This window comes from Atheta coriaria, unplaced genomic scaffold, assembly GCF_025399875.1.
Source record: "Atheta coriaria isolate IRGN ID8LTWV9N9 unplaced genomic scaffold, Caltech_Dcor_3.1 hic_scaffold_5_pilon, whole genome shotgun sequence".
In the NCBI taxonomy this organism is placed as follows: domain Eukaryota; kingdom Metazoa; phylum Arthropoda; class Insecta; order Coleoptera; family Staphylinidae; genus Dalotia; species Dalotia coriaria.
This window is the reverse complement of record NW_027045447.1, coordinates 7922549-7944532: the sequence shown is the minus strand read 5'-3', so window position 1 is coordinate 7944532 and position 21984 is coordinate 7922549. Positions and strand designations below refer to the sequence as shown.

General features: G+C 37.5%; 3 protein-coding genes and 1 long non-coding RNA gene across 7 annotated transcripts in view; 2 read left to right on the top strand and 2 right to left on the bottom strand.

Annotated features, from left to right (window-relative positions):
• Window positions 1–8164: 8164 nt before the first annotated feature.
• On the bottom strand, window positions 8165–18436 carry LOC135792839 (uncharacterized). Of its 3 annotated transcripts, none has more exons than XR_010548478.1 (4): window positions 18294–18436; window positions 9460–9527; window positions 9181–9403; window positions 8165–8803 (listed from the first exon to the last, which is right to left on the bottom strand). It is a non-coding gene; the product is annotated as an uncharacterized lncRNA (long non-coding RNA). The 3 variants fall into 3 exon arrangements; XR_010548480.1 differs by having other exon boundaries at window positions 9465–9527; XR_010548479.1 differs by having other exon boundaries at window positions 9181–9263; window positions 9465–9527.
• obe (activating signal cointegrator 1 complex subunit obelus) lies at window positions 9702–17565 on the top strand. The gene is made up of 16 exons (XM_065303594.1): window positions 9702–9983; window positions 10067–10187; window positions 10246–10489; window positions 10551–11031; window positions 11242–11526; window positions 11583–11929; window positions 12028–12220; window positions 12282–12830; window positions 12890–13611; window positions 13666–13842; window positions 13900–14479; window positions 14539–15227; window positions 15286–16182; window positions 16287–16480; window positions 16546–16714; window positions 16769–17565. The coding sequence occupies exons 2-16, from the start codon at window positions 10087–10089 to the stop codon at window positions 17456–17458; spliced, it is 6318 nt and encodes a 2105-aa protein (XP_065159666.1). The 5' UTR covers window positions 9702–9983; window positions 10067–10086; the 3' UTR covers window positions 17459–17565.
• Window positions 17685–19483, top strand: LOC135792838 (bone morphogenetic protein 2-like). The gene is made up of 3 exons (XM_065303597.1): window positions 17685–18078; window positions 18215–18483; window positions 18606–19483. The coding sequence occupies exons 1-3, from the start codon at window positions 17746–17748 to the stop codon at window positions 19342–19344; spliced, it is 1341 nt and encodes a 446-aa protein (XP_065159669.1). The 5' UTR covers window positions 17685–17745; the 3' UTR covers window positions 19345–19483.
• Trim9 (E3 ubiquitin-protein ligase Trim9) overlaps window positions 19396–21984 on the bottom strand; it is a 45966-nt gene continuing 43377 nt past the window's right edge. For both annotated transcript variants that reach the window (XM_065303595.1, XM_065303596.1), the window contains 3 exons: window positions 21644–21782; window positions 20983–21207; window positions 19396–20911 (listed from right to left, as the gene is read on the bottom strand). In XM_065303595.1, the coding sequence (XP_065159667.1) occupies window positions 20619–20911; window positions 20983–21207; window positions 21644–21782 (657 nt within the window). In that variant the 3' untranslated portion in view covers window positions 19396–20618. The remainder of the gene's footprint in view (window positions 20912–20982; window positions 21208–21643; window positions 21783–21984) is intronic.

Below are 21984 nucleotides of genomic sequence, written 5' to 3'. Positions count from 1 at the left end.
ATTTTTTTCTTAAGAATTAAAATTTCATCTCTCAGATTTCCGTTTTAACTATCCTATCTGATAGAGAATGGTCTGTAGATTTAGACGCTGCGATCAGATCCTAATTATCTCTTTTAGTTTACGAGATATTCGCGATTAAATAAAATAGGCAAAAATTGAAAAATGTCACTTTTTAGTACTTTTAGTGGCGATTTTTGGCCTATTACTGTTGGAAATATAATTATTTTATATTTTTATCTGATAGAGAATTTTCCAATCTTTCATAATCAGCAATTCGTGGGTTGCTAGCCCCTTTAGTTTAAGAGATATTAATTATTGAAAATCGTCGAAAAAAAGTATCAAGCACCCCCCCTTGGCAATTTTTTCTTAAGAATTAAAATTTCATCTCTCAGATTTCCGTTTTAACTATCCTATCTGATAGAGAATAGTCCGTAGATTAAGACGCTGCGATCAGATCCTATTTATCTCTTTTGGTTTACAAGATATTCGCGATTGAATAAAATGGGCAAAAATTGAAAAATGTCACTTTTTAGCACTTTTAGTCGCGTTTTTCGACCTTTTACTGTAGGAAATATAATTGTTCTATATATTTATCTGATAGAGAATTTTCCAATCTTTCATAATCAATAATTCGTTGGTAGCTATCGCTTTTAGTTGAAGAAATATTAATTATTGAAAATCGTCGAAAAAAAGTATCAAGCACCCCCCCTTGGCATTTTTTTCTTAAGAATTAAAATTTCATCTCTCAGATTTCCGTTTTAACTATCCTATCTGATAGAGAATGGTCCGTAGATTAAGACGCTGTGATCAGATCCTATTTATCTCTTTTAGTTAACGAGATATTCGCGATTGAATCAAATGGGCAAAAATTGAAAAATGTCACTTTTTAGTACTTTTAGTGGCGATTTTTGGCCTATTACTGTTGGAAATATAATTATTTTATATCTTTATCTGATAGAGTATTTTCCAATCTTTCATAATCAGCAATTCGTCAGTTGCTACTTCTTTTAGTTTAAGAGATATTAATCGAAAATGAAACTTATTGCAAGAAAATTCCGTAATGCTAGTTATATAGAAAGTTGTGTGTACACCGTAGTACTCGTTGCGCTAGGAATTGTAGTTTTTCCTAGTATCGCACGCGAACGCGGTGTCATAATAAGTTTAGAATATATGTCCCAGATGCGGAATTTAATTTTGTATCACTCTGTATTTGAATTTATTGCGACAAAATTCCGTAACGCGAGATATATTGAAAGTTGTGTGTATGGGCCGTAGTACTCGTTGCGCCAGGAATTGTAGTTTTTTTAGTACAGCATGCGAACGCGGTATCATAATAAGTTCCGAATAATTGTCCCAGATGCAGAATTTAATTGTGTATAATCCTGTATTTGAATTTATTGCGACAAAATTCCGAAACGCGAGTTATGTTGAAAATTGTGTGTATGCGCCGTAGTACTCGTTGCGCTAGGAATTGTAGTTTTTTTAGTATAGCATGCGAACGCGGTGTCATAATAAGTTCAGAATATATGTCCCAGATGAGGAATTTAATTTTGTATCACTTTGTATTTGAATTTATTGCGACAAAATTCCGTAACGCGAGTTATATTGAAAGTTGTGTGTATGCGCCGTAGTACTCGTTGCGCTAGGAATTGTAGTTTTTTTCAGTATAGCATGCGAACGCGGTGTCATAATAAGTTCTCAATAATTTTTTCATATGCGGAATTTAATTCTGTATCACCCTATATTTGAATTTATTGCGACAAAATTCCGTAACGCGAGTTATATTGAAAGTTGTGTGTATGCGCCGTAGTTGTCGTTGCGCTAGGAATTGTAGTTTTTTTAGTATAGCATGCGAACGCGGTGTCATAATATGTTCAGAATAATTTTTCCAGATGCGGAATTTCATTTTGTAACACACTGTATTTGAATTTATTGCGAGAAAATTCCGTAACGCGAGTTATATTGAAAGTTGTGTGTATGCGCCGTAGTACTCGTTGCGCCAGGGACTGTAGTTTTTTTTAGTAGAGCATGCGAACGCGGTGTCATAATAAGTTCAGAATGATTTTCCCTGATGCGGAATTTAATTCTGTATCACCCGGTATATGAATTTATTGCGACAAAATTCCGTAACACGAGTTATATTGAAAGTTGTGTGTATGCGCCGTTGTACTCATTGCGCTAGGAATTGTTGTTCTTTTAGTATTGCATGCGAATGCGGTGTCATAATAAGTTTAGAATATATGTCCCAGATGCGGAATTTAATTTTGTATCACTCTGTATTTGAATTTATTGCAACAAAATTCCGTAACGCGAGTTTTATTGAAAGTTGTGTGTATGCGCCGTAGTACTCGTTGCGCTAGGAATTGTTGTTCTTTTAGTATTGCATGCGAATGCGGTGTCATAATAAGTTTAGAATATATGTCCCAGATGCGGAATTTAATTTTGTATCACTCTGTATTTGAATTTATTGCGAAAAAATTCCGTAACGCGAGTTATATTGAAATTTGTGTGTGTGTGCCGTAGTACTCGTTGCGCTAGGAATTGATTTTTTTTTAATATAACACGCGAACGCGCTGTCAGAGTAAGTTCGGAGTAATTTTTCTAGATGCAGAATTTAATTCTATATCTCCCTGTATAGAAATTTATTGCGAGAAAATTCCGTAACGCGAGTTATATTCAAAGTTGTGTGTATGCGCCGTAGTACTCGTTGCGCTAGGAATTGTTGTACGGTGCCCTGAACACGAGTCACTTCTACCGCTAGCTTCGCACGATGCCCTGAATGGGAGTCACTTTTACCCTCACCCTCGTCATGTGATTGTAGATTATAAAACTTCCAAAAATTCTTTATAGAACAGGATAATGAAATATATTAATTACGTGAAGTAAAAGTTCAAAAATAGTTGCTAAAGGAGCTAAGATAAGAGATTTGTATTGTTGTTCCCCCATTTTTCAATTGCGATTATCTCCCAAACTGCCTTTTCATATAGACTGCATTCAATTCCGGATTGTAGGATACATTGTTTATGTGAATAAAAGGGTACGTTCAGAATATAAAATCTTTCCATTGTATTGAACTGTATCCACAACATGAATAGTTTATACTCGTAGTTCGCACTCTTGGCTCTTATCGGTGTTAGTGCACAAACAACTTGTTTTTATTGCGTTGCAGCGCATCCGATGCGCTCAGCAGTGTTTGTTCCATTTCTTACTTAGTCGATTGTGCGCGGCGGCGTAGTGTGCATGCGTTTACTTGCGCGGCGATCTTCATGGCGACTTATTGCGTTTCTTGTGATTTTAAGTTAGTAGTTGAATTATAATCAGTCATCAAAGATAAGATTTAGAAATAACAGACAAGTGCGGCCTATAGTTAATGAGTTATCGCGCGTGGAACCAAGAATTTCGTGGTTTTACAACGTACGCACCACGTGTTTTCCGTCGGCCGTCGGATATCTTTTGTCGGCTATGAAATACTCAGGCTTGTTTCGTGTATCCATTTAATTATTAATTTGAATAAACATCATTTGTGCATCGTATGGAATATTTCATCTGCGAACACGTAAAAAAGTATGTAACATAAAAACTATATTCTATTACAATTCGACGAATTAATCAGTCAAATGTGGATTTATCACCTTATAAGGAAAAACGATCAGAAAAATTAGTTAACACTTTAATACATAGTCGTCACATGGTTGAATATAATAACCTTTGTAATTTCTAAGTATTGGAATATTGTCGCGTTCCGTCGGCTGCGCATTCGCTCTCATTCGGGACTTTTTCGTACCTCCTTTTTGCTTTTGTATTCATAATTCTGTCTGTGCTAATATGTGTGTTTAAGAGATCTGAATTTAGTATTTCTTTAAAATGTGTTTAATAAATTTGTAATTATTAGCAATTGTATTATTTATTATGTTTATATTCATGTACTAAGTGATAAGTACATGAATAGAAACTAGATAAACAGTAGAAAACAGGTAATAAAACATTCACTTTTTATTTTGATTTTGTATCACCCTGTATATACATTTTTCTTAATGCTCTGCGAAAAATGAGCATAATTATATTGTTTCGGGGCGATTTTCTTTTTCTAGTTTTCATATGAATTATTTTTTTCAGCTCTTAGATTTCCAATTTAACCAACTTATCTTATAGAGAATTTTCCGTAGATTAAAAGTTTGAAATCCGTTTTATGTATCACTGTATCACTGAAATGGAAGTAAGTGTATATCTTTACTGAGATTTGAACGTGTTTTATAAAGTATACAATGCGCTTTACACACTTCGTGTGTGTTAACTAAGCCTTGTCAGGTTGAGACAATTGTAGAAAACATAATATCGTGACATAATACATCCAACATAAATATTTAAATTTTACTTTTGTTTTTATAAAGTTAATTTGATAATTTATATAATTATTTATTTTAGTTTCACGATGTGTAAAGTTATAAATGTATCACTATAGCACTGAAATAAAAATAAGTAATATTTTACTGTCCTACACTCATATAAGGTGAAAAGTAACCTTTACATAGTACGTTTGTGTTAACTAAGCCTTGGAAGTATAAAAGTATGAGTTAAAAATTATAATAAATAAAATTTCATTTTTCTCGTTATTAAGTTAACGAAATCATTTATACAATTATTTATTTATATTTTAGAAGGTGCTGAGTTGCAATTATTACATTGTAACACTAAAATCCAAGGAAATATAACTTTACTGATATTTAATCATTTTTATAAAGTGTAAAGTACGCTTTACAAACCACGAATGCGTTAACTAAGCTTTGGCAGGTTGACACGATGAAAATGTTAGGTGATATAATACATAAAACATAAATATATAAAAGTTTACTTTTGTTTTATGTAATTAATATAACAACTAATATAAATATTTATTTTAATTTTAAAGTGTGTAGTGTTATAAATGTATTACTCCTGCACTGAAATAGAAATAAGCAAATATTTTACTGTTTTACACCCATATAAGGTGTGAAGTAACCTTTACAAAAATGTTTGTGTTAAGTGAGCCTTAGTTGTTGTGTATAAAAGTACTTCGAAAACTACAAAAACACCCCCAAACTTCAGCAATATTTCGCACATTTTAGTGTTTTCCGATGGAAATTTATGAAATTCTCCGTCGGGTGGTATTTATTTTATGCAGGAATTCGACCTGCAACCCCCGAAAATTTGCATTAAAAAGTGATTTACCCACCGTTTTTCGTGCAATGTTTGGATTTTTTCGGGTTTGCACGCAGTCTTGGCGTCGTAATAACTTCAGCGCGACATCAAATGATGCGGAATTAAATTCTCCGTGGGGTGTAATTTATTTTATGCAGGAATTCGACCTGCAACCCCCGAAAATTTGCATTAAAAAGTGATTTACTCACCGTTTTTCGTGCAATGTTTGGATTTTTTCGGGTTTGCACGCAATCTTGGCGTCGTAATAACTTCAGCTCGACATCAAAAGATGCGGAATTAAATTCTCCGTCGGCTGGTATTTGTTTGATGCAGGAATTCGACTTGCCACACGCAAAAATTTGTATTCAAAGGTGATTTACTCACCGTTTGTCACAGTTTTATGGCCCAAAACCAATAAATTCATTTCTTAGGCAAGAAATATTGAAAGTCAAAGTAGATTTCGTTGATGTCAATTATTTCAACATTGTGAAATTTTAGTTTGGTCTTTTCAACTACGAGTTTATCAGTACGTTTGTGTATAAACAACTTTTTTTGTTCAAGTAACGCGTATTATCGCTACGTACCAGCCTTGTACCTGGCTAAGCGAAGCGCACACGGCAGTCGTTTCACCGCGTGGCCCGCGAACGTGTCTTTCTAATCGCCATGCGTTTAGAGGTTTTAATTGGATTAATCGTCGTGTACTTTTTCGACCATCAGCAAAATATTGCAGGTGTGCATGTTTTGTTTAATGATTAGTGGCGTTTAGAGTCTCCTTAAATAAGAAATACGTGTCCATTAATCTGTGCGTGTGTTTTCAGTTGATAGAATATATTCCAGGATATAAAATCCCCTCGTCAATGCATACCTACCTAGGTTTGTTATTAATTTTTTTACGGGAAGTTACGCTGCTTTAACATGTATGCTATGTAACTTGCATGCATCATCTTGCAAATTACAAACACATGGTATGTAGCATTTTTATCAAAATTCTTGGTTCCGTTTCCGAAAATAACAAGGTTGATTTAATTAATACAAATACTGTTTTAAAAAAGTATCTGAAGATTATTAAAATTGGCAATATTTATATGGTCGACCACGCTCACTTTGCCGTCGGCCGTCGGCTCGGCCATATTTTCGCTGAACACGTGAATGTTTTTATCGATTTGCACTCCTTAGCATCATTAAATTAAGAAGATTTTACTAGATCAAATCTTGTACGTTGAATAGTTTTTCGTTTTCATAGTCTCCGTACATCTTAATATTTACAAAAAAAATAGTTATTTTTATTCTCTCTAACAACTGCATTGCTACGCGCCGTTGCTTGCCGTCATTTATGATGATGCTTCACCCGTCGGTTATTTTATGCAGTTGATGCATCAATTAATAAATATACATTCGCAATATGTTAAAATGTAAGTGTTTTATTTTTGTACCATCTTTTTGCTCAATATTGTTGTTTATTTGTAAATTTCCCTCTTCATGTTGTGAATATTAACTCCTTTTGTAGTTTCTAAAGTTATCTTTTTGTAATACCATGTATATTAATTTTTCTAGCACTACGTAAAAAATCGCCGATATTTGTGAGTTTTTAGTGTTCCTTGTTTCAACTAGAGATTTTCTTTCTGAAACACCCTGTATAGTCATTTTTCTTTATGTCCGTGGAAATTTTGCTTTAATTGTTGCTTTTAGTGTTTTCCTCATTGCTCTTTAAATTTGTTTTGTGACACCCTGTATATTAGTTTCCCGGAGCCTCAGGTAAAAACGAATGATATTTATAGTCTTAAAATGTTTTTTCTGTTTTCACATTAAATTTTTCATTTGTAACACCTTGTATAGTTGTTTTTATTTTCAATCACCAAGAAAATTGGCTATTTGCTGGCATGTGCGCGGCTAAGCAGGTCGTAAGTCCTGTTTCAATATGGCGACATGTATTTTGTTGACTTCTATCATTTCAGGAACAGGTCTCTAAGAGCGTTCCCTCTCTCAGGGGATGATCCCCACTATAAAATTTGTTAAGGTATCCTGTATGATTCGTGTACTCCATCTTTCATTTCAGCTACAGGTAAGAACTTGTAAGAATATTTTTAAGTGTCCCCTCTCTTGAGGCGACTTAAAAATTAGAAATATTTTTACAAGTTCTTAAAAGGATGTCCTTATAAGGAGTTCCCCCTCTCTGGGGGTGATCCCCCACCATAAAAATTGTTGATATGCCTGATAATTTCGGGGATGAAGCGCAGAGACATCGTAGCTGTAGGATGGGCCGGGAGCAATGGAGGTATCGAAGCAGTGGGCGATCGACCAGAGCGTAGACTGTCTTATAACGACACGTGCCAAAAAATTTAAAAATCTGATCCTCCCCTGTTCTCTTTCTTCTCTCTCCTCTCCTCTTCTGTATTCTGTTCTCTTCCTTCTGTCTTCTACTCTTCTCTACTATTCCTTCTTCTACTTCTCCTATTTCTCTACTTGCTCTTTCTTATTTCTCATATTGCCTTCACTTATATTTCAATTTCTGTTATATTTCGTTGCAATTCATATATGCAACCCAAATTACACCTGATATTTTTATATTTGAGAAAAATGCCTTCCATACCTGAGATTCGATCCGTGTCTGCTGGCATGCCAGCAGGTGCACGTCTCCACTCGACCACCGAGTGTTTTTATTGTTGTTATTTGATTCTTCTATTTATGTTTCTACTTTTATCATGTTTTTAAAAACAACAACACAATACAAGTAACAGCAATATATTCTACACGCTCGATGCACTTAAGATTTATATGGAATATGATTTAAGACATCAGTCCTGCAAACGGCAAAGGGGAAACCAGAAAGACATATGAAGAAGTATATAATATTACATTATGTTTTATTTGTAACATTAAAAGCTACATACATTTATTTAAAATCGAAAATCATAGGCAGCTCTAAAATCTCCTGAAAGTAAAACTTGCCTTGTAATACGCGCATCTCAAACATTTCTGCGTATTCGGCAACTGCCGTAAATTAGCCGGATGATATACATTACATTGATTGCGCATATGAAACTCAGCACTTTCAGCTCTCACTCTAGCTTACGCAAAGAAGATCTATCTGTTTCAGTTCATATGGGAGCAAAATGTAAAATGACGATCTAATTTATGTACATTGCGAGAATTTTTATTTTACGTATTCAAAACTTTTAGATATTAACTTGTGTATTATAGATGAATTCTATTTATAAATTAAATTCTTAAATTTTTAATCCCCAGAAACAAATATAAACACGTATTATGGAGATAAATAAAAAGCTAACTCGACTAAAAACAAAACAAACGACACTAGCGCAACCTATGCGTGTTATTTTAAACTAATTGATGTATGGATATGAAGTGCGCTAGCGCCATCTAGTTTGTGGGGAACTAACTACGCCAAGTGTAGCAGGAAACTGCAAAATTGCTAAAGCAAATTTAAAAATGCGATTTAAAAGAGTCAAACAAAAATAAGTACCTCGTTGCATAAAATGCTATTTTTACAGGTTTTGGGCGCGAAAATATTGGGTCGAAGTCATGATTATGTTAAAGAATTACAATACTTACAAGTTGATTGAAGAATGACTCTCCTGTGAGGTCCCGTTCAATTTCTGGAGCCCTAAAACAAACAAAAATCAGTGCTTCGAAACGGATAAATGCAATTTTTATAGCTTTCGCAAATAAAAATAACAAAATCAAGTCCTGAAAATAATATAGAATTATAATACTATCAATTTGATGTAAGAATGACTCTCCTGTGAGGTCCCGTTCAATTTTTAGAGCCCTAAAACCAACAGATATCTATGCCTCAAACACAAAAATGCAATTTTTATGAGTTCCACATGTGAAAATTACAAAACTAAGTCATGAATGTAATAAAGAACTGAACTTTCATCTTTACACGCGTTACTTAAGCTTATCTTGATAAATCCAACACAGTCCGACAACAAATGTAAATTCTTTACAGACAAGTGTACAGCAACACTACCAACTTACAATATCGTTAATCGCAGACTAACTCCAGTATCTTAAACGACTCTGGAGGAGATCAAGGCGATGCGGCTGGAGAAAGGACAGAACTATGAAACAAAAGTATCACCATTAGTTTTCAGTAAAAGTCGGGATGCGACCATATTTTTCTTGGATTCCGCTCCAATCATACATAATGCACACCAATGAGATAACACAATAAGACTGTATGTGCAAAACGTTCCAAGTACTAAAATTAAATCTCAATTAGTGATAATTTTCTACAAAGATTGAAGATTGTCTTACCATACTTTCATGGAGTCCTAATGACTTATCCTATAGCAGATAACTGAAACATGGACAAGATGTGACAGCTAAAACAAAAATACAATAGATAAAATAATATCTCTAGTTTATAAACATTTAATATAATTATATATTTGAAGAAAAAGCAAAAAAATCACAAAAGATTTTTAAAAGTACCCGGCGAATTTCCTATATTACAATATCATTTTCATTTGCTGTTCCAAATTATAGGCAACCACATTAAAACTAGCAAGTAAGAAGTAAAACATACCATGAAACACATGAGGCACAAAATTGCCACTCTACAATCATTAAAAACATTCCCGCACGTTGACTTGCCTAGCAGGCAAGCATACGTAAACCTACAAGTACTTATAAAATTGCGAATACACCTTAATTTCCTGCCGGTTACCCAGTAGTGCAGTAAGTGTCCAAGCGCATACTGCTCCATACGTTTTTGTATGTGAGAACTACTTATTTGAGCTTTATTATTTAATTTATAAATCCAACTTACACTACATTAGGTAAGCTTATTATTTACAAATTGATACATTATTAAATAATGTTGTGCAACAATTTCATAATTCCTTGTTGTACACCCTTATAGAAGCACACAACATTTTTAAAATGGATGGAATAAATATTCGTAAGAGATTCCTTAATGAATTCAGACAGTTGTTTGAACATACACCACCTGATATTGTGGAAACAGAACCATCAAGACCACAGTAAGTACTTCCAATTTACAAGATTGCATATTATTAAGAAAGCATTTTGTACTATTAGATTTGTTATTAAGACAATACACACCTTCCTCAAGTACGAAGACAACCTTCATGCACAAAAATTACTGCATGAAATTGAGCAAGTATTACACAAGAATGCTGAAGAAGACAATCTTGAGGCTGTGCCTCTGGCAGTGGTCACTTTGTTGACAACAAAAAAGGAGAAATTTATGAACATGAATGATCCAAAAATTAAACCATTGTTTGGCACATGCTCCTTCAAAACTATACAAGAACTTGTAGAGGTAAGTACTAAAATGTGAAAATAAATTTTCAATTTCATGCTATTAATATTTCATGACACAGAAAGCAGGAGAACTGAAAATGTCACTCTCTGATGACTGTATTCAACATGTATTCAAGAACAAACTTAAACTCTCTGGACCATTATGGGACACAGATGCCTATGAAACAATCAGCCTGTCAGAGTCAGCGAAAGTGTTGGAGCTTTTCCACTTACAGAAAGAGGATATTCATGCAGAAAAAGATGAAATGGCAAAATTACCAAAATTCTCTATGAATTATGAAGAAGCAATAGTGGGCAATGTCAAAGGAAAAGCACTTCTCATACAGTTTTATGAGCAGTATAAAGACACTCTCCAGTTCAATGCTGAGGAATTCACAAGCACTATACATTCAATTTTGTCCAGTGAAAAATCAAGCAATGAGTTACAGAATGAACTTGTTGAAGTCTTAGGGTTTGATGCTTTTGAGCTGATTAGTTCATTGCTTGATAACAGGGACAAAATTACAATTGAAGAGAACAATGAAGTTACACTGCCAGCAGGTAATTTTTCTTTCTTGACTGATATATTAAAAAGAGGCAAGAAGAAAAATCACTGTGAATCTTTTTTGATGTTATGTTTTGTGTTATTTGTTTTTGAGAAGTTCCTGTTTTTATATTTTTAATTGTATGTTACCACACTGTAACATGAAACAAATCAGTATTGCTATTATTAATATACAAGTTTTAATAAAATTGCATATTTTGATTTAGTTGCAGTCGAAAATAGACGCAAAGTAGTTGTAGGCGAAAATTCAAGACGTCAAAATGGTCCAGCTTTCCACAGCCAAATCACAGTCCAATCTGAGGAAGAAAAAGCGCTTGCTAAACAATTTAGGAAAATCGAAAAGAAAAATGCACGATTTGCAGACTATGAATATGAAGATGGTTACGGTACTGTTGAAGAACGCGAAGAGCGTTTCATCAAATCTATGACACAACTCACGAAAAAGAATTATCCGAACGTGTTTGATGAATCAACTGATGTCACAGTCAAAGGCAACATTATATTTATATCTATTTCTCAACCAATTAATAATTTAATTATTATTTAGCTATGATATGCGGACGTCCAGCAAACATCCCCCAAAATGCAATCAGACACACCCGTCCAACCTACGAAGAAGTCACAATTCCGCCCAAAAAAGCCTCTGAAATTCCATTCACGATTGAAAAATTAAGCGTAGGCGCCTTGGACAAAATCGGACAAATGGTCTTCCAGGATATCGATAGTTTCAACACCATCCAGACAAAAGTATACCCAATTGCCTATCACACCAATGAGAATATGCTGATTTGTGCTCCAACTGGAGCGGGAAAAACAAACATCGCATTGTTAACGATCGTTAATCAGATAAAGAACTTTATTATTAACGATGTCTTGAGGTTGGACAAATTTAAAGTAAGTACGCTGATAAAACACAGTAGATTTAGTTTGATTGCTACTTACAAACTTTAAAGTAAGTAATAAAATTAATTTAATGTGTTTTCTTCGCTTAGATAGTTTACATTTGTCCAATGAAAGCGCTCGCGGCCGAAATGACACAGAACTTCGGCAAGAAACTGATGCCCCTGGGAATTAAAGTGAAGGAATGCACCGGCGACATGCAATTAACTCGGCGGGAAATCACAGAGACACAAATGTTGGTCACGACACCGGAAAAATGGGATGTCATTACACGCAAAGGGTCTTGTAAGTCGCACAATAAAATTTTGGTCTAGAAAATGCATCTTACTATAAATTTCATTTCTAGCCGACGCGGAATTAACATCATTACTAAAACTCCTAATCATCGACGAAGTGCATCTTCTAAACAGTGATCGAGGACCTGTAATTGAAGCCTTAGTAGCGCGTACACTTCGCCAAGTTGTAAACTCGCAAAACATGATTAGAATTATAGGATTATCTGCCACTTTGCCGAATTATATAGATGTATCGCATTTCCTCCGAGTTAATCCTGAGGTTGGGTTGTTTTACTTCGACGCACGGTTTAGATCAGTTCCGTTGTCTCAGACATTTATTGGTGTGAAAGCAACTAAACAAATGCAACAACTCCTTGATATTGATGAGGTTTGTTTCGATAAAGTGATCGAATTTTTAAGAGGTGGACATCAGGTCATGGTTTTCGTACACGCGAGAAATCAAACTACAAAAACTGCTAATTATTTAAAAGAAACCGCTCAGCAGCGAGGAGTTTTGAATTTGTTTGAACCTGACAAGTCTTTTAAGGCCAAAAAAGCGGGTTGGGGTGCAAAAGGTTTAGAAAATTTCCTACCGTATGGTCTAGGTGTTCACCACGCAGGTAATTATTACGTGAACGTTCAGAAAACATTAGAAATTAATTTTTAAATTTAAAATCAGGAATGTTACGAAAAGATCGTAATGAAGTCGAGCGTTGTTTCCTTGATGGAGCAATCAAAGTCCTCTGTTGTACGGCAACCCTTGCCTGGGGTGTGAATTTACCCGCACATGGAGTAATCATCAAAGGCACAAGACTCTACGACTCAAAAAAGAGCGCATACGTCGATCTGGATGTCTTAGACGTACTGCAGATTTTCGGTCGCGCTGGAAGACCACAATTCGATTCTTCTGGTCATGGTATCATCATAACCGCCCAAGATAAAGTTACCTTTTACTTATCCGCATTAACAAATCAAATCCCAATCGAGAGTAAATTATTAAACGCGCTCACAGACAACCTAAACGCGGAAATTGTCCTCGGAAGTATTTCAAGCGTCCAAGAAGCTGTGGAATGGTTAACATTCACGTACTTGCATCGAAGAATGAAGATGAATCCTTTGAATTATGGCCTACAGTACGCTGATTTACAAGAGGACCCGAATTTGAGGTCGGCCATGTTGAATTATGTGCACACTGCTGCTAAACTTTTGGATAAAGCGCACATGATTCGCTATGATTCGAAAACCGGAGACTTGACTTCCACGAATTTGGGTCGCACGGCTAGTTATTATTATATTAACTTTGATACCATTGAAGTATTTAATGATACGATGAGTTCAGCGATGACGGAAGCTGATATCGTGGGAATGATGTGTTTGGCGACTGAATTTCAACAAATACAGGTGCGAATTGATTAAATTGTATTAATGATAATTTTAAATAATGAGAAAATTTAGGTGCGACAAGAAGAACTTGAAGATTTGGATGATTTACTAGATAAATATTGTGAATGGAAAGTTCCTGGTGGCGTTGAGAATGTCCACGGCAAAGTAAACATTTTAATGCAGAGTTATCTTTCGCGAGGATACATAAAATCCTTGTCACTTTCATCGGACATGGAATATATCACCCAGGTATGTAAAATACAAGAATGTTATGCTTTTTTGCACTAAAAAATATTTAAATTTTAGTCTGCCGCTCGAATCGCACGTTCTTTATTCGACATCGCCATCCATCAAAACAAAGCTATTCTAGCTGGCCGTTGTCTTCTGGTTGCACAAATGTTTGAAACACGTTTGTGGCCATTCGAAACCCCTATGCGACAATTCAAACAGTTGGAAGTCACCGTTTTGAACAATATCGAAGAATTCAACGTGCAAATATTCGATATGAAAGAAATGGACGAGCGACAAGTCGGAAACATGATTAGAAACGTACGACTAGGATCGAAAGTGAAACAATGCGCTGAGGCTTTTCCTTACGTGGACATCGACTCGAAAATTCAACCGATTACGCGGGGAGTTATAAGAGTTAAATTGTTTATCATGCCTAATTTTAAATGGAGTGTAACCCACCATGGTAAAGGAGCTGAGTTGTTTTGGGTGTGGATTGAAGATCCTGATACAGATCAAATCTATCATACTGAAACTATTAGTATAACACAGAGGCTTTGTGTTGCGGGTGATCCGATTGAATTGGTGTTTACTGTTCCTCTGATTGAGCCAAGACCGAGTCAGTATTTGGTTAGAGTTAGTAGTGATAGATGGATGTGTAAGTATTAAGTATTTTTTACTTATCTTCAAGTTATTTATTTTTTGTTAATCTATTAGATGCTGTTTATACTCATCCGCTGTCATTTATGAATCTACAACTACCGCAAAGTTTCACCCCACATACCGACCTGTTAGAACTACAGCCATTGGAAACATCAGTGTTAAACAACCCGTTGTACAAACAATTATATCCGTTTAGTCATTTCAACCCGGTGCAGACACAAATCTTTCATTGTTTGTACCATACTGACAATAATATACTATTGGGAGCGCCTACAGGATCAGGCAAAACAATTGTTGCCGAAATTTGTATTCTAAGACTGTTTAACAACAATCCCAATCTGAAAGTTGTTTACATCGCACCTTTGAAGGCGTTGGTCCGTGAACGTGTCGATGATTGGAAGAAAAAATTCAGCGGAGAGTTGAAAAAAAACGTGATAGAAATTACGGGAGATGTTACCCCGAGTGGATCGACAATTGCTGCAGCCGATATCATTATCACCACGCCTGAAAAGTGGGATGGTATGAGTCGTGGGTGGCAAACCCGTAACTTCATCCGAGATGTAGGTTTGATGATCATTGATGAAATTCACTTGTTGGGAGAGGACCGCGGCCCCGTTTTGGAAGTGATCGTATCGCGTACAAATTTTATTTCTGATCGCACCGGAAGAAAGATGCGCATCGTTGGGTTATCTACAGCTATGGCCAATGCGAGAGACTTAGCTACCTGGTTGGGCATTTCAGAGGTAATAAAAAGATGAAATTTATATCTCAAGAGAAAAACATTTTTTTGGATGATTTCAGATGGGTTTATACAATTTCCGACCTTCAGTTCGCCCTGTTCCACTTGAAGTGCACATTTCCGGTTTTCCAGGGAAACACTACTGCCCGCGCATGATGTCAATGAACCGTCCGACGTATCAGGCCATCAGACAACACGCTCCTGATTCTCCTACTTTAGTATTTTGTTCCTCTAGGAAACAAACGCGTCTGACAGCTTTCGACCTCATCACCTACCTCGTCACTGACACAGACCCTAAACAATGGTTACATTGCAAAGACGAAGACATGGAGAATATTCTCACCAGCGTACAGGACCCCGACCTCTGTCAATTCTTATCATTCGGAATTGGTATACATCACGCTGGATTACAAGAACGCGATCGGAAGACAGTCGAGGAACTTTTCGTAAATCAGAAAATTCAAGTGTTAATTGCGACGGGAACACTCGCATGGGGTGTCAACTTCCCAGCGCATTTGGTCGTCATCAAAGGAACGGAGTACTTTGACGGCGCAACGAAAAGATACGTCGACATGCCGATTACGGACGTTTTACAAATGATGGGACGTGCTGGCCGGCCGCAATTCGACACGAGCGGAGTGGCATGTGTATTCGTGCACGATATAAAGAAGAACTTCTACAAGAAATTCCTCTACGAACCTTTCCCTGTCGAGTCGAACTTATTGCAAGTGCTGCCCGATCACATTAACGCCGAGATTGCGGCTGAAACAGTCCCGACCAAGTCGAATTTGATGGAGTACATGACATGGACTTACTTTTTCCGTCGACTATTGGAGAATCCCACGTACTACAATCTTCCCGACGTGGAGCCACAACACGTCAATCAATATCTATGTGATTTAGTGGATTCTGTCCTGGATGTGCTACAGGAGAGTAATTGCGTGCAAGTTTCAAGCGATGTAAGTGAATTTCACAAAAAAACAACATGGCGGAAGTCAATATAAATAGCTCCGCCATTTTGTTATTATGTTTTTATAGTTGGTAATTTATTTTATGCGCGCAGGAGAATAACGTCTATTACGAGTCGACGTTTTTCGGGCAAGTGGCGTCCTTCTACTATCTCTCGCACAAAACGATGCTGCATTTCCAGCATAGTTTGAAGCCGAACAGCAGCATGCTGGACTTGATGACGATCATGTGTCGCGCGCAGGAGTACGCGCTGTTTCCGGTGCGGCACAACGAGGATAAAATTAACGCGTGAGTACTATCGCCGGCGTCGAGTGGGATTGCGCAACGATGCAATTTATTTTATGCCTTTGCAGCGATATCGCCAAGCGGTTAAACTTGAAATTGCACGGCGAAGCCCTAGATTCCCCGCACGTCAAGGTTTACATTTTGCTCTACATGTATCTGAGCGATCTGGAATTACCCAATCAGGAGTACATTGTCGACTGTAAGAGCGTCCTGGATCAAGCATTGAGAATATTACAGGTAATAACGACACATTGTAAAATTATATGAACGCTACAATGAATATTCTCATAGGCTATGATCGACATAACATCGAATGCCGGTTGGTTAGCATCTACGTTAAGAATTATCAATCTGATGCAAATGATGGTGCAAGGACGATGGATCAACGAACCCGACCTGCTTAACATTCCCAAAGTGACCAGCGCGAGTTTACCGAGTTTCCTGCGAGAAATCCAAACGCAATTTAAGGATACAACGATTGACTGCCTAGCAAAATTGCGTTTTGCAGCGATTAGAGACGAACAGCACCTACACAAGGCGTTGATAAACGTTTACGGGACGCAGGCGGCTGATGGCATGAAAAAGTTCGTGCGGAATTTGCCGTGGGTGGACGTAACGTTCACGATCCAGGCCGTTGATGATGACTCAAGCGCCGCGCAAAAAGATGATATCATCCTGGCGCCTGGAACCGAGTACAATGTTCAAGTCGATTTTTACCGAAAGGGGGACGTGTCCTTAGAGGTGCAGAGCAAAAAGTTCCCGAAACGCAAGGACGAGGGATGGTTCCTGTGCGTCGGGTTGAAAGAAGAACTCTGCGGTATTAAACGTGTCAATATCAAGCGGAAAGGCAGCTCTAGCGTACGACTTAGAACACCGAATTATCAAGGGAATTTTGTTTATACACTGTTTTTGATATCTGATTCATATTTGGGCCTGGATCAACAGTACGACATTCCGGTACAAATTAAAACCTCCCAATAATTATTATTATGAAAGAAAAGTGCAAAACTATCGAAGAAGTCAATGTAATTGTGATATTTTCCTATTGTTATCATGAGTAAATTGTAAACAAGTTGAGTTTATATGAAGCAATGGTGTCATTCAAGCAGATACGACCTACCTACGATACTCATCCTATGATACTCAATGCCGCCTCGCAAATTGTATAATTCCTCGCATCCTTTTTAGCTCTCCTCGCTGCGTGAGTAAGTAATTCAACTTTACTTAAAAGTGCACGCGCTGAAATTCGCACGTACATTCCGCGAAAAATGTGCGTCGTGCGTGCGTTTGCGGCGTTCGCGCTCCTGATTTTAGTCGCGGCTGCGGAAAATGCCACCGAAAGCAATGAGGCGCAAACGGACAGGACGAGCGGAAAAACCTACTTCATTCAGCTGAAAAAAGTGCTCTCTTCGAACACCGAAGACGGCGACAATGACAAACAGTACGTGAAGATAAATCACTATCGGAATTCCCCGGACGTCGAAGGATTCAAGGAATTCAAAGAAGTACACGAGGAGGAATTCCTACGCAAGAAGTATCATGATTTGTTCAGCGTCAACATGCCGGAAAACATTCGCGATGCTACCACTGAAGATGTCAAAGTAAGTTTTTTTTTCAAAGAAAATAAATCATTTGTTTGTAAACAAACGATATACGAGTATAGTGATGTCATCCATATTGGTTTGATGGTAACAAAATATTGTTATTATGTTGAACAATGCATTTATGACTTGTTAGCAATTAGATAAAAAACGCAATCCGAGCCGAATCGACGACGAATGGGTGTTAAACACAAACAGAAGCGTCTATGACTTACCTAATATCACGCAGGAGATCTACGAAGCGATGCTGGAGAATAACAAACACAATACAGTTATTAATGCGTCCACAGTCAAGTTTTTCTTCGAACGCGACACGAATCACTCGTCGAATATCGTCCGGTTTAATATCGAATCACTGGTGAACTCAACGGATATCATCGTCGACGCGGAACTGCATGTTTACAGGTAAGCGTTTAACGCGCGACTGATAAATGTATCATGCGTGCAACAATCGGATGTTACTGAGCATGCGCAGTTGACTTACCCCCAATATGTATTTGATTTTGCGTTAACTTTGAATACAACAGGTTGCCCCGAGAAGGTAATATAACAAGAGTCAACGCGTCCGAAAATGTAGTCAGATTATATCAAATGACCGAAAATTCGAGCGAGAATGATGATGAATATAATTCAACAGCAAAACCGGCACCCGACGTGCATAAATTAGCAAATGTTATTTATATCTCATCGAATTACGAAGGCTGGCAGGTTTTTAAGGTGAAAACTGTCGTGGAAAACTGGCGTAATGGAGATGATAATTTAGGATTTTTGATTTCTACTGTCGATGCACATGATCGTGAGGATACCGTTGAGTTTGCGCATCGCGAGCGTAATGGTGGAAAATATCAACCGACATTAGTTGTGTACCTTGATAGGCAAGTTTCGCCAAATCGTAAGTCTATCCTACGTCGCGTGCGCAAACCCTTTCGGCCAATGCGGCGCGGTGACTCACTACCATCGAATCCTTGCCGCCGCCATGTTTGGTACCTCAGCTTTCACGAATTAGGATGGAACAACTTCATCATCGCACCAGGCGGTTTCATGGCGTACAGATGCGACGGCAGCTGTCAATCGCCATCAGGCAGTACTTTCTCCAACCACGGTAAACTACTGAGTATCATGGAGGGCCGCGCCGGAAATGCTCTGATGCCATGCTGCGTACCGAGCAGTTACAAGAGCATTTTGATTATGTTCTACGACAAGGAGAGCAATGTCGTAATAAAGGAATACGAGGATATGGTGGTGAATAGCTGTGGATGTCGTTAACCACGAGGAGATTACATGTTAGGTTAAGTTCGGTTTAATATGTTGAATCCGTTTAATATGATCACATTTTATTGTACAAATCCTATTTACACGTGTTTCATTTATGCATAATCATAATATATACGTTTATATGCAACAATGTGATTTATTTCTCATGCTTAAAGAATGCGAATCGAACCAAAAAAATAAATCATAAACGGAACACAACTAGCGACATCTGCTATCGTAAATAATTAAATTATTCGTTAAATTACTTTACTTAGAGTCTAAAATCATATTTCATTGTACTAAACCTAAAGAAATACGAAAAATAATTGTGAAATCATTTCGATAACCTCTACGTGTGTATTATTTCGATAAATTTAACCTCGAAATTGTTGAAAAATGTCTGTATGTATATCATTTTCTATAAACATTCATATATTTCGTACGCGACATTGAGTCATATTGTAAAACGTGGAAAATAGTTTCATCTGAACGAATTCCACTACATTTGCGATGTTTTGAGCACGACTTTTATGAAATATTTCAGATACAAATCTTTAATCAACTATAGGTAACCCACAGAACATGAGTTGCATGAGTTGTGTAATAAAAATAAACTAACTACTTTCAATCAAATAAAAAAAAAACATTTTGCGAATAAATTTGTATCTGAATATTACAATGTATTGGACCGGTTATACTAATGTAAATAACACAGAGATGTTTAACATATTTGTCGTCAATATTTTCTTTTTAGGTTATAAATTTAGGACTAGAAATTTCATATTCTTTTCGCTTTCTCGCGTTTGACGCACGCTGAGCGCCGCTTTGATGCAAGTACAGTATTATAAATCGATTAAATAGTGTTCTGCTTGTATAATTGTTTAATGGTGTGGTAAACGTGTATACGAATTAGAGTTTAACGTTGAAAGTTACGCAAAAAGGAGTTACGTGTGTCTATAATACACGCATGAATTCGGTTGGACGTCGGGGCAGTGTAGATTTCACGCTGTCGCGCTGAAAACTGACCCGAAACTTTAAGTACCAGTCGGTCTTATCAGTCTTATACGATGAACTTGGGAGTGCGAAAGTTTCGCCCCTCGCATTTCGATCAACACGATGTGAGTCTCTTTAGGGGTTGATTCAGGACATATGGATATGTATTACATAAATTCCGCAATTGCACGCGTCTCCAAACGCGCAAAATCTTGCAATAAATTAAATAAATAGTACCTTTCCGTTACATTCCTCTATAATCCAAGTCTTGAGAGTATGCAGGCGAGGAAAGTTTAAGTTTCTTCGATATCTGAGGGTGGATCCAATGCCGTATGGAGACTCACACTCACTCCCCGATTGAGACTAACAGCTGGATAGAAGACGCCGTAGAGGTCCTGAAAGGCGACGCTGCCTTGCGGCTCTTCATTCACGTAGAAGGAGAGAACATGGCGGTCGAGATCTAAAAGCACTCCGACTGTGCTGCCCACGGCGATGCCGCCATCAACGCGTTGCTCGTGTCCTCCGGCGTGTTGGAACCATGAACGCTGACGGTCGATGTACATTGCCCAACCTTTATCATCTTTTCCTATATAACATAACCAAAAATACATATAATAGATATGAAAATAGGTTATGTTGAAATACAATAAAACTAACCTAGCATTTTATCCCTCGCAACATCAATCCTCGCGATCCCAAACGCAGGATCAGTATCAGCGTCGAATTTGTCAATGGTGAACTCCCAGTAGTGCACCCCACGACTGAGCCCCACACTGCCCAGAGCAACGCGATGCTCCCAGCCCTCTCCGGTGACCGTAACACTGTCTTCGGAATAGTGCAGTCCGGGACCACTCAGGAGAGGATCAAACGCAAACCACGCCACTGTGCGAGACAAACAAAAAGTTAGGAAACAAGTTCAATATTTGAATTGCTGCCAGCAATGTTTGCAATGCTTGCGGTTGCATATGAAGATGATGCTTGCAACAACAAGCGCGGCACGTAAGTGAAATGAAACGCAAACATTGTTTCACTGCAGGAAGGAAGTGCAGCGTGCATTTAATAACGACGTTTCAATTCACTAAAACGCTGTAGACATCAAAGCGGGATAAATAAACGCGGATAGCAATAGTCGCAATAATCTTGTAATAATGCTACTTAGGTAGCAGGCGGCGATACAAAGTTGTGTTCTGCTGTGCTGTTTGTAGTCTCGTGTAGTCCTAGAGCGTCGGTATTAGCCCTTTGTGAGTATTACAGACTGTAATAACTGCTTTGACTGTTTTGTGAAGGGAGAGAGCGAGGAATCGGGAATGCTACTCACCGTCGGCTGTTTGCAGACCGATTAGCTCACTGTATTCGCCCTCGCCGGAGCTGTTGAACGCCTTCACGCGCGCGTTGTACATGCAGTGGAAGTGCAGCCCGTCGACGGTGCAAATGGTCTCGATACCGCAGTAGACCTCCTGCGAAACAAGGGTGAACCATCAGTGCAAAGCGGCCAAATCCTAATCAACATCCTTTTTTGCCTGCGTACCCGCAGCCGCAATTTGTTTCCATTCATAATTAAAACAGTTAGCAAAGGCTAAAAATCGTTAATGGATGTAGCGTTCTATCCGTGATCGTAACTTGTAACGAGGGTTGGGGGAGAAGGGTGAGAGAATATAG

Coding starts and splice junctions, on each gene's coding strand:
- obe (XM_065303594.1), top strand. CDS start 10,087: ATGGATGGAATAAATATTCGTAAGAGATTCCTTAATGAATTCAGACAG. Junction 11,930..12,027: donor TGAGGTTGGACAAATTTAAA/GTAAGTACGCTG, acceptor TTCTTCGCTTAG/ATAGTTTACATTTGTCCAAT. Junction 13,612..13,665: donor CTGAATTTCAACAAATACAG/GTGCGAATTGAT, acceptor GAGAAAATTTAG/GTGCGACAAGAAGAACTTGA.
- LOC135792838 (XM_065303597.1), top strand. CDS start 17,746: ATGTGCGTCGTGCGTGCGTTTGCGGCGTTCGCGCTCCTGATTTTAGTC. Junction 18,079..18,214: donor CTACCACTGAAGATGTCAAA/GTAAGTTTTTTT, acceptor ATGACTTGTTAG/CAATTAGATAAAAAACGCAA. Junction 18,484..18,605: donor GCGGAACTGCATGTTTACAG/GTAAGCGTTTAA, acceptor TGAATACAACAG/GTTGCCCCGAGAAGGTAATA.